Source organism: Phyllostomus hastatus, unplaced genomic scaffold (genome assembly GCF_019186645.2).
Source record: "Phyllostomus hastatus isolate PE091 unplaced genomic scaffold, TTU_PhHast_1.1 phas_contig_58, whole genome shotgun sequence".
Classification (NCBI taxonomy): Eukaryota; Metazoa; Chordata; class Mammalia; order Chiroptera; family Phyllostomidae; genus Phyllostomus; species Phyllostomus hastatus.
In genome coordinates, this window is record NW_025333916.1 from 3,979,510 (window position 1) to 3,992,072 (window position 12,563).

General features: G+C 39.4%; 1 protein-coding gene across 9 annotated transcripts in view; it reads right to left on the minus strand.

Moving 5' to 3' along the window:
- The window catches only part of CAST (calpastatin), a 128,089-nt gene that overhangs the window by 9,744 nt on the left and 105,782 nt on the right, over nucleotides 1-12,563 (minus strand). For all 9 annotated transcript variants that reach the window (XM_045847908.1, XM_045847907.1, XM_045847904.1 and 6 more), the window contains 5 exons: nucleotides 10,206-10,307; nucleotides 8,554-8,643; nucleotides 7,172-7,216; nucleotides 6,650-6,742; nucleotides 5,304-5,375 (listed from right to left, as the gene is read on the minus strand). In XM_045847908.1, the coding sequence (XP_045703864.1) occupies nucleotides 5,304-5,375; nucleotides 6,650-6,742; nucleotides 7,172-7,216; nucleotides 8,554-8,643; nucleotides 10,206-10,307 (402 nt within the window). The remainder of the gene's footprint in view (nucleotides 1-5,303; nucleotides 5,376-6,649; nucleotides 6,743-7,171; nucleotides 7,217-8,553; nucleotides 8,644-10,205; nucleotides 10,308-12,563) is intronic.

The window sequence follows — 12,563 nt, forward strand, 5'->3', positions numbered from 1 at the left end:
CCAGGGTGGTTTTGTTTGTTTGTTTCCATTTGCATGGGCTATCTTTTTCCATCCCTTCACTTTTCAGTAAATTGCTCACAGGCAGCATATAGACGAGTCTTGTTTATTCATCCATTCAGCCACTCTGTTTTTTAACTGGAGAATTTACATTTAAAGGAATTACTGATAGTTTGTACTTATGGCCACTTTCTTAATTGTTTTCTGGCTGTCTCGCAATTCCTCTGTTTCTTCTTTTCTTGAGATCTTCATTTGTGATTTCGTGATTCTCTGTAGTGGTATGCTTTGGATTCCTTTTTTTTTATCTTTTGTGTATCTGCTACACCATTTACTTTTGTGGTTACCATGAGGCTTACAAATAGCAACTCGTATTTATAACAGCCTGTTTTAAGTTGATAACTTTTGAATCCGTTCCAAAGCTCTACACCCCCAACCCATTTTATATTTTTATGTCATATTTTACATCCTTTTATATTGTATATCCTTTAATTCCTGTAGTTACAATGATTTGTTTTACCTTTTGTCTTTTAACCTTCCTACTAAGTTTAAGTGATTAATTGGGTTGGCCAAAAAGTCCATTATGTTTTTTTCTGAAAAATAAGACACATTTTTTTTTTAAAGATTTTATTTATTTATTTTTTGGGGAGGGAAGGAAGGGGGAGAGAGAGAGAGAGAGAGAGAGAGAGAGAGAAACATCAATGTGCGGTTGCTGGGGGTTATGGCCTGCAACCCAGGAATGTACCCTAGCTGGGAATCGAACCTGGGACACTTTGGTTCCCAGCCTGTGCTCAATCCACTGAGCTACGCCAGCCAGGACTAATAAGACACATTTTTTATTTTCACCAATAACTTTATTGATTTGGGTATTTTGAGTATGTCAGCTGTCTCTCACTATTGGCTTCCAGTGGACAGAGGCCCTGGGTCCCACGTAACATCTTTCAATGCGTACGAGAGCAGCACAGCAGAGAATTATTTGGCCAAAATGTCAATAGTATAAGATGTTTACTACTTTTGACACATCCAGTCAGTCATAGCACCTTCTCTATAAACCGCACAAATCTTTTTTTAGTGTTTCAGTTGCATTTTTACCTTCCTTGAAATAATGCAACATTTTCAGTATATTATGCTTTATATTTTCTTCCATCTTCAATATTAAAATGGCTGCACAAAATTTCACCAATTATAAGTTTTATTTTAAATGAACACTGATATGACAGCTGCCATAATACAATCTAACAAAACTGTTTCAAATGAAGTTAAAGACAACTAAACACTACTAGAGCCGTCATGTGGAAAAAAATGTTACAGACTTTTTGGCCAACTCAATACATACTTTTACCAGTTATTTGTATTTTACTTTCCTAAATGTTTTCCTGTAATTCACTAGCAACCTTTCATTTACCTTCAAGAAGTCCCTTTAACATTCCTTGCAAGGCCAGTTCAGTGGTGAACTCCGTTAGCCTTTTGCGTGTCTGGGAAATTCACTATCTCCTTCATTTCTGAATGACAACTTTGCTGGGTAGAGCAGTCTTGGCTGGAAGTTTTATTTCCTTTCAGCACTTTGAATGTATAGTAGTACCTTGTAGACTGGAAAGTTTCTGCTGAAAAATCTGATAGTCTTATGGGAGCTCCCTTGTACATAAGAAATCGTTTTTCTCTTACTGCTTTTGAGATTGTCTCCTTGTCTTTGACTTTTTAATTATTTAACTTAATTTTAATGTGTCTTAGTGTGGGTCTCTTTGGGTTCATCTTGTTTGGAACTTCCTGGGCTTTCTAGATCTGGACGTTTGTTTCCTTCCCCAAGTTAGGGAAGTTTTCTGCCTCTTTCTCTTCTCCTTCTCGGATCCCTATAATGCAAATGTTGGCCTCCAGCTGTCCTCATTTTCTTTCCCATTCTGTTTTCTCTTTGTTACTCTGATTGAGTTCCACTGCCATCTTCTCATCCCTTCTTCTTCAATAGTGGCTGATAAGCCCCTCTAGTGTGTATTTCAGTTTAATTATTATATCCTTTAGCTCTGTGACTTCTATTTGGTACTTTCATATATTTTCTAACTCTGTTGAAGTTTTGTATTCACCCATTCTTCTCCTTTGTGGGCCTGCTGGAATTCAATGAGCATCTTTATGACCATTATTATGAACAGTTTATTAGGTAAGTCACTTATCTCCATTTCATTATGGACTTTTTATGTGGCTTTGTCTTTTTTTTTCTTTAACACATTCCTCTGCCTTCATTTTCTTGGATACTTTGTGTTGGTTTCTATGCTTTAGATAACACAGCTACCTCTTCCAGTCTTGAAGAGGTGGCCTTATGACGGAAATGAACCTTATCAATCAACCTTGTCCTGGATCTTGGCTGTCTCTCAAACCTTTGTGATTGTCTAAGCAGCTCTTTAATCTTAGGAGCTCCCAGTAGTCGAGAGTGTGCTGAGATCTGTCAGTGTTCCAAAGGGGAGAGCATCTCAGTCAGCACCTAGGATCAGGCTGACTAGACACCAGGCCTTCAGGCAGCAGATTTTAAAGGATGCAAATATGTGGTTATGTGGGACCATAAGGGTTAAGTCCCACTGGCCACCAGAACCAGGTGATCTAGAGGTGCCCACTGGGAGAAGCTGCAAATAATTGAGGCACCAGAGAAGGGTGCCAGCTCCTTTCCAGGAGGTACTGGCAAGCTGGAGTGAAGCAGTGGGTGAGTGCAAAGATGGCACCCGCTGGCTGGAGCGAAGGTGAGAGCAAGACAGCATCCATCAGCCACTGTCCCTGGTAAATAATTCAGCAGGCCCCTAGGTGTGTGCTAAATTAGATGGCTGTCCTTCATGCTGACACTTATGCCATTTAAGACTCTTTCATAGAAAGTCTAGGAGCCTGTCTATCTGTGGCCTCTGCACTGGGCTCTAGGGCTGTTCAGTTTAAGCATGCAAGCCCTTTAAGGACCATTTTATCAGTTCACTATAGCTTCGCAGGTCTTATGGATGCAAGCCTTGTTGGCTTTCAAAGCCAGATGTCTTGAGACCTAGTCTTTCAGGTGCAGTTCTTGTAAGTTGGGGTGCCAAATATGGGCTTCAAACTTAGTTCTTTAGGAAGAAGTTCTGGGTTTTGAGTTACCCCCAATTGTGGGTTGCGATACTGAGGGTAAGATTTATGGCAAGATTGTATCTCGGCCTCTCCTATCTCTTTTAATGTGGGGTTTTTTTTCTCATTTGCCCAATGAGTAAGAGTTACTCAGCTAGTTTCTGGATTTTTTTTTCGGAGAAAATTGTTTCACCTATAGATTTAGTGTGTCCATGGAGGAGGTGAGTCCAGGCTCTTCCTATGTTGCCATCTTGAACTAGAACTATCTTGTTTTAAAGAGTTTTGATGTAGCTGGAGTATTGTTTTTAAAGCTGTACTATTAATTCATCATTATAGTTAAGGGATCATAGTAATAACCATCTGAATCACAAGTTCTAAGAATTGGAAGGGATCCAGAGGTTGTCTAATGTAACTTCCATTCCTTTCCTGACAACAGTTGCCATAATTTGAATAATGCTCCCAACTGTTCTGTTCCATCAAGGCCCAATTCTACAAAACTGGAACCTGTGGCTTCCACTCATTAGCCTCAGTTTTACTCTCTAGAGCAACATGAAAAATTATATATTAATAGTCTTCCCTCCCAGGTGGTATCAAATTAATATTTTGGATTATAGAAACTCTAAGATCTTCCCTAATTCTGTATACTACCTCTATATTCTAAAACTTACATAGACTACATTATCTGGTGGTATTCCCCCAGCCTTTTAAAATGTCCCAATTTGCAGAGGTTCTTACAATGAACAGTATATCATAACCACATTATTTCCTTAATGAGACACAAAGTCAAGGTTTATTTTATAACTGATGGTGATTTAGATGTAACGGAATGCAGGCAAACTTGTACCGTCAATGTGTGATGACACAAGGGGAACTGTCTTGTCGGAAGTGGTGGTCTGGGACTTTATAGAGAGGTGAAGGTGGAAAATACATCCACTCATCCCAACAGTCCCCAATCTCTCAGTCACATCACAGCATCAGGTCTAAGGCCCCAAAGCATTTTGAGAGATCAGCTAAACTAGGGAGGAATTAATGATTCAGCAACCAGCATGTCATTGCCGATCTCAGGCAGAGCTTAAGAAGAGGAAGAAATCTTAGATCTTTCAAGGATGGGGTTAGGGTGGTAGGCAGAAGGGCTTCTAAGTTTGAATATTGCTTTTAAAGTGGTGAAAAAAACTTAAACATATTATAAAAGGAAAAACTGAGATGAAGAGAGTGAAGACTTTGGAGAGAGTGGATTATTGACATCTGAGAGAGAAGAGGCTGAAGAGTAGGAAGCCAGGAGAGGGCTTGTCAGTGGGTAAGTGGAAGAAGACCTTAGGGATTTTTCTGCAGGGTGGCCTCAATTTTTCTCTTTGAAGTAGAAGTCAAGGCCATCTGCAGACAGTAGGGGAATGTGTTAGAAAGGAAGGGGCCAGCACAGACTGCTTAGCTAACATTGGGCACCATAAAATTACAATGGTCTCATCAGTATTTTGTACAATATTCTCTAGATCAGCATAGGACTTTGGTGGTGTTTTAACAATTGTGTTAAGAATGTTCATTCATATTACTAAAGTACCGGTTAGCTAAAAAAAAAGTCTTAGTAGCTCAATTTACAATAGCCAAATGCTAGAAACAGCATAAATGCCCATCATTAAATGAGTGGATCAAAAAACCATGGTACACTTACACAATGTAATACTATGCAGCAGAATGAAAAAAGGAACTCTTACCCTTCGAGACAGCATAGGTGGAGAGCATTTTTCTAAGTGAAATAAACCAGGTGATGAAAGATAAATACCATATGATCTCACCTGTAAGTGGAGATTAGTCAACAAAACAAAGAAGCAAGCAAAATAGAACCAAAGACATTGAAATAAAGAACAAACTGACAGTGATCAGAGAGGCAGTGGGGAGGAGGATAATAGGGCAAAGAAGGAAAGGGTTGTCAAGAAACATGTATAAAGGACGCATGGACAAAGACAATGGAGGCAGAGTGAGAGGACTGAATGTCGGAGGTGGGGGTAGGTAAGATGGGGGAAGGTAATGGTGAGGAAATAGGGACAGTTGTAATTGCACAATAAGTTAAAAAAATACCTTCAATTTCTTTACCAAGACAGGCTAGTGGATAGATAGTGCTTAAAGCTTAAATTATTTTATCCTAAATAGATTCCAATCAAATTAAATGACTAAAAGGTTAAATGCCATTTTATGCAATTGCTAAATTAATTTGCAATATATTTAACTGCTTTGTTTACCTTTGCAGAATTCTTTGCTTTCCCCTTATTCTTGGGTGCTTTGGAGGTGGAAGCAGTCTTTTCCTCTTTGTCCTAAAGCAAAGGAAAGGTAATGAGGCTATTGCTATCATCAATCCACCTAGCAATTAGGTATTGGCTGTAATTAATCAATTCAGACTATTCTTTTTAGCAGCCTGGAAACCTTCAATTTAATTAAATAATGGAAAATTTGGGGTGTTTTAATCACAATTTTTTGAGCCATGGTGAATGTACACAGAAATGATTAAGGTGGGGGGGGGGTAAAAAGGATAAAAATGGAGGAAATGTGGGTCACAATGATGCTCTGCCAATTTCCATGATGCATGATTCACCCAGAGCACATTTTCCTCATCAACACACAGCTTATTTCTCTTGGGATTGGTTTTTATGTACTATAGACTAAGAATAGGACATTGTTTTCAGTGTTATAGAAGATAAATGTAACAATGGAGACAACCACAGACAGCTGGGGCAAGTCACACATAAAAATAAAGCCCCCTCACTAAAAAGGCGTTAATTATGAGTTTCCAGGAGGCAGAAATCAGATGCTGAGAAAGACTAGAAATTAAGTCACTAAGTAGGGGAAGGAATGGCAATTCAGTGATGGGAGATATGATTAATAACACCAAAGCAATAGCAAACTGTGATCTACAGTATTAATTCTTCTGAAAATAACAAGGAAAGGTATAATTTATAGGTAAAATGCCACACATGCACACTTGTTGCATTACATATTACTTTTTTCATTTGGAGAATCTCACATTTGGAGAATCTGCTATATACCAGACATTTTGCTAGTCCTGAGCGGAGAGGTGAAAGACACATCACTACTGCGTAAAGTACACAGCTCGGTGGTGAACTACACGTGTAACTCTAGGCAACGCTGGTGGCAGGGAAGGAGGAAAGGCTTCCAGCTGTGGCCTGGGAAGGGAAAAGCAGTAAGGAAAGTCTTCCTGAAGGAGCAGAGGGTTGCACTGGGTCCTGGCGGATGGGAAGGAAACCCCAGGTCAGTGGGCACAAGAGAGTGTGGTGGAGTAAGGGACCCCTTTCATTTTAAATAAACACAGGCAAAGCATTCTTGTTACATAGCAATACAGTGTGGCAATCAAAAATGATGGCAATAGAGAAGCAACCTGGAAAGCATTTATGAAGTTATGTTAAGCAGTATACTATATGGACTCGGAGTACAACTATGTAAAATACATACATATGGAAAAAGACAAGAAATGTACCAACTAGTGTTTGTGGGGTAGCAGAATTATACGCATACATGTGTATACACACATGAACACACATTCATAGAAAGTAAGTATGAAAAAGCACAGTACCTTTGCTGTGTTCTCAGAGGTTTCTGTAGTTGGAGGACAGCTGTCTAAATCCCCTGACAGAGCATCGATGGGGTCTCGGCCATCCTCAGGTTTCTGAGGTATTAACAGAAGTAACCGGCAGTGAACAAACACAAGGCAAAAATGCTATGGAGTGGCTTTCCCCACATCACCGAAAATCAATGACACTTATTAAAAACCTTGCTGACATTCCTTTCCTGACAAAGTAATGTATTATAAAGGAGATAGTAAAACAGGAAAACAGTGACAGCTTTATTTTATTCTATTCTTTTATACAAGTTGCTTGGTCTTCTCTGAGCCTTGATTTTCTATATGGAAAATGGAACTGCCTATTTTGAAGGGTTCTTGGAAAGACTGAAAGAGAAATAATACACATACTCTTAAATGCACTTGGCATCATACCAAGCACAGGGTAAGCATTCAATAAATTTTAGATTTCTAAACTGCACCAGTTGCAGCTAGAATTAAAAATAAATTATACAAGCATGCAGCTGTGGTATGTACCTTTGATTCCTTGGGTTTCTCTGTTGGGGGCGCCACTGGTTTGCCCTTAAACACAAAGCAGAATATTGGTTAGACATAAATTTTTGTAAAGGTTTACTTAGGTGTAGTCAGTATTTATATAATGCATGTATATTACCCAGTGACTTGACTGGGAGAGTACCTATCTGCCACAACTGATTAACCTGGATCCCTCCTATTTCCCCACCAACTTTGGCTAAGTACCACCTTGCAACTATTTCAATATTCCTGGGGAAAATACAAGAGGGAAAGTCTGGTCCTGGAAGTGAAAGAAACACTAATTATTCAGGAACTTTCTGCCATCACATTAAAATTCTGCTTAAAATGTTACAAAAAGTAACTTGTATTTTTATGTCCTATTTATTATAGCTTATCATATTTCAGAAGGATTCGAGGCACTGGAACAGTCTACAGATGTATTAGGGTTTTTTTTTTCAATCAGGATTATGAGTACAACTCATCAGGGATTTTTCCCGTCTACGAAGGCAAGGACATTAAATAATACATTTTCCAAAGAACACACACAGGGTCCAGTGGAACCATCGAGCAGGGAGGACTCTAGCAGGGTGCAGAACTGCTCTCTTGGGGAATACAGAATAAAAGCAAGAAGTGATTCCTGTATGAAACGACACTCAAGTTGGTAATACCGTTTAAATCAAATGAAGCAGTACAGAGAGGATGTAATTTGGACTTCCTTGTTCTCCTTTGGTGAAAAGGCCTGGAAAGGGTTATTTATCATCTAATTAACTTACAACTAGGAGCCTAACGGGAAGGGGTGAGGTACAGGCCAGGCTGACCTAAGAAAAAAATGGCTTCCATGTTAGAGACACAGGCCAGGCCTTCTTGACAATATATTTAGATAGAGAAACAGGACTTGTGATTGAGAATATGGTTTTGCCTGTCTTCTCTCAACAGTGTAGGAGAAGGAAGAAAGGGAGACCCCAGGTCTTGGAGGTACCTTATCTGCCCTATTAACTATTCCAATACTAGCTCCTTTATTGTTCTTAAACAGAGAGACTCTGCTTCAGTCAGGATTACAAATATCACTTTTTTATAGCCTTTTCTTATAAAAAGGGTTCATCTGTGTACATGCCTTGGAATCATTGTTGAGCATCAGTGAGTGACTGAACATTGTTCAACTCTCTTTATACCAAGGTGTCCAGCATAACTAAACAAAAAGTTTTATTGGCTCAAATAAATATTAAATAGAATCCTTGACAGCCTGTTTGACAGGGGCACATTAAAAATAGTCACATTACATTTCTATGCTGTTGTTAAAGTGCAACTCCTATTCATTTCAAGTGGAGTTTGAATGTAAAAAGCTTTGTCATATACATCCAATGTGGACCTCTGCCTTCACTTACCTTATCTTTATCCAAGAGATGTCTGTATTCGGGGGGGATGGTGTCATCTCTCTCTCCCAGCTTGTCTCTGTGTTCAGCTTTAACTTTTTCCTATAAACATTAAATAGATATAATTAATATTCCTTTCCTCTTTTGCTCATAGGATGCATTCTGAAGTGCAGCACTCAGCATTTATTGTACTTTTCTGAGGCAAAAATGTACCCATCTTTATTTTTTAAGCAAGAGAGTAACACACTGGATAATTGCACAGGCCATTAGTTCACCAAAAAAAGTAAACTCATGTGCTTCTATATGTCAGATTACATCTGTGACTTTCCTACCTGTATTTTAAACTGAAATAAATGATTAGAAAATTATCCTCAGAAACTATGTGAAGAGATAAAACCCAAAGACATAAAATATCTGTGTGTTTCACTTTTTTTTAAAAGATTTTATTTATTTATTTTTAGGGAGGGAAGGGGGAGAGAGAGAGAGAGAGAGAGAGAGAGAGAGAGAGAGAGAGACAAAGAGAGAGAGAGAGAAACATCAATGTGCGGTTGCTGGGGGTTATGGCCTGCAACCTAGGAATGTACCCTGGCTGGGAATCGAACCTGGGACACTTTGGTTCCCAGCCTACACTCAATCCACTGAGCTATGCCAGCCAGGTGTGTTTCACTTTTCAAATAAAGAAATCAAATCACTGCACTTTGGCACTGAGAGAGGTAATAACCACCACTATTTATAAGTAAAGCTGAAGGACCAGGATGCACAGCAAATCTGAATGGATGTGCTGACTACTTATGTTGTAAGTGAGGGGACACCTGTTGCTAAGCAGCACCTACCATCCAACCTCCCCACCTCAGTGGGGTGTGGCTGGTCACTGTCACAAATTCAGTGACTCTAACTCTCCTCCACCTAATGGGGGGGTGCTTTAGATTTTATTTTTCTGCATCATTATAATTTAATTTTTCAAATATAGGTTAAGTTCACATCAATGTTCCTATAACAATGGTAGAATCAAGATTGTAACCATTCTTTGAAATGCTGTCTATGGGACACCAATTTGGACAGTCAGTTGCTTCCTGATTCCAGACTAAATGGATTGTTGAATTGCAGATTGTTGACTGTATGCTAAGTATCAATAAGTCCCTATACATGTTGCATAAGACATGGAGAGTTAACCGTTTGTTCCTTGTAGACAGACCTCGGCACAGCGTCAAACTCCTGGTCAAAGCTCTCCTCCTTTTGGAGTCTGTGTGCAGAGTTAGTTACGAGGGTGGACCAGGCTGCTAAGGAAACTCCCGCCGCAGCATACGCAGAGTGTGTCAACCCAAAAACGGCACACATACAGGTATCATATATGTGATGTCTCATTACCAGACAAAACCAAGGAAAGTTAATTTGGGAAGAGAATAAAATTAACAAAGCAGAGGTGTGCTTTTCCATCGTAACAAGGTTTGGCCTCACAAACAGTGCATTTGCCTGAATCTATGACATAGCACAGTCCTCACTGAGGAAATACAACACCGCCAACAGGAAAGTATGAGATATGTTATCCAACTGTTCACTAACTCCACACAAAGTCAGAAGTGTCTTTTTTTTCTTTTTGTGTGGAGGGTAGGGTATTCAAAGCTATAAAATATCTTAAATTTTCACTTATTTTTCTCTTTTACCTTGACTTTATCCTTTAGTGGTTTGCCCTCATCTGGATCAGGCTGCCTGTGTCCTAGACGGTCAGCAAGTTCATCAAGGGCGTCGTCAATTTCTTTGTCATTCTGTTAAAAAGTGAATCTGAATTAGTCACTGGTGGGCCAAATCAGGTCACCTGCTAGAGTGTGGCCCCCAACACTGCCACTAAGACTTCCACAGGAAGGCACTGTCCTGCCAGCCCTGGTACAGGGTCTTTTCTCTCTGTCCACCAGCTCTCAGTGACCTCTCTGCACCTCTCTACACCTGTCCCATCCCTAGGTGTCTTTCACCTTGTAAGAAAACAGGTATCTCCTAAAAAGATGGGGTTCCCTGCCTGATTGTCTCAAAATACTGGTGACAGTCTAGTGTTCCCAGCAATGAAAACTCACATGAATTATTACAGTTTAGTTTACTCTTTGATTCCCAAGTACATTCATTTAAATAAAGATTATTCCTAGTTTTAGTGATGGCTCCAAATAAAATATTAACTTAAACTAGACTCTCTGATGGGAAAACCAGTAAAGGTATCATTCTAAAACATATTTGTAAAATCTAAAAAAAAAAATACTTGAAAAAGGCAGATATGTGCAAAAAAATGACACCAAACTACCTTCTTATACTAGAGGCTTAAATGTAAGCCTCAAAACCATAAAACTCATAGAAGAAAACATAGGCAGTAGAATCTCTGACATTTCCTTTAGCAATATTTTTTCTGATATATCTCCTTAGGCAAGAGAAACTATATCAAACTAAAAAGTTTTTGCACAGCAAAGGAAACCATCAACAAAATGAAAAGACAACCCACTGAATGGGAGAACGAATTTCACCAATGATAAGGGGTTAATATTAAAAATTTATAAAGAACCCATACAAGTCAACACCAAAAAACAAACAAACAATGCAATTTAAAAATGGACACTTCTTCAAAAAAGACATACAGATGGCCAATAGGCATATGAAAAGATGCTCAATGTCACTAATCTTCAGAGAAATGCAAATTAAAACCACAGTGAGATGTAAGGAACCCCTTCATGTGGTGTGGAAATGTAGCTCAGCCCTCACGTGGAAAACCAGTGGGGTGCATGTGGCACACCGGACCACTCCCACGGAGAGGTTTTCCCGGGGGGAATCAGGCTTGCATTGTACCTACACTGCTATGAGACTTCCTTTTGCTAAAACTCCCTCACCCTGAATTGAGGCAGCAAGGGCTTACTGCAACTTCCTAAAGTCTGAGCTAAACCTCCCAAGTATGGAGTGTGACCAGTTCAACCACTTTTCCCCTTGGTCTGCAACAAACTTCTCTTTGAAGTAATTAGCAACATTCTTTCCTTTGTTATCTGTAAAAGGTAATTCCCTGCAGTGAACCTGTGCATAGTAAATGAGGACATTCCTCCATGTAATGTACCCAGAGAAGCAATAAAAGCTTGTCCAGGCAGGAACTGGCTCTCTGGCCCTCTCACCCTCTCTCTCAGAGTGGCCATGCCGTCCCTTTTTCTCCACAGGACTTCTGTTGTCTGTGTGTATTTGTTCATGAGCAGCCACAACATATATGGATCCTGCCGGCCAGGATCTGCCACAGTGAAATATCACCTCACACCTGTCATAATGGCCATCATCAATAAATCAACAAACAAGTGCTGGTGAGGATGTGGGGGAGAGTGAACACTTGTGCAATGCTGGTGGAAATGTAGATTGGTGCAGCCACTATTGAAAACAGCATGGAGGTTCCTCAAAAAAATTAAAAATGGAACTGCCTCACCACCCAGTGATTCCACTTTTGAGTATATATTTAAAGAAATCCAAAACATTAATTCAAAAGGATATAAGCACCCATATATTCATTACAGCATTATGAACAATAGCCAAGACATGGAAGCAACCCAAGTGCCCAGTAAAAGAATGAAATCTTACCATTTACAACAGTATGGATGGACCTAAAGGATATATGCTACATGAAATGAGTCAGTCAGAGAAAGACAAATAACCACACTATTTTACTTATATGTGGAATCTAAAGACCAAAATAAATGAACAAACTTGAAACAGACTCATAGATGCCCAGAGCAGACTGATGGTTGCCAGAGGGAAGGAGCATTGGGGAACTAGGCGAAAAAGGTGAAGGGATTTAGATGTACAAATTGGTAGTTACAAAATAGTCACAGGAATGTAAAGCACAGCATAGGGAGTATAGTCAATAATATGGTAATAACTATGTATGGTGCCAGGTGGGTACTGGAAATATGGCAGAGGGGACACTCTGTAAGGATATGATTGCCTAACCACTATGCTATGCACCTGAAACTAATACAAAACAACATTAAATATAAACTGCAATTTAAAAA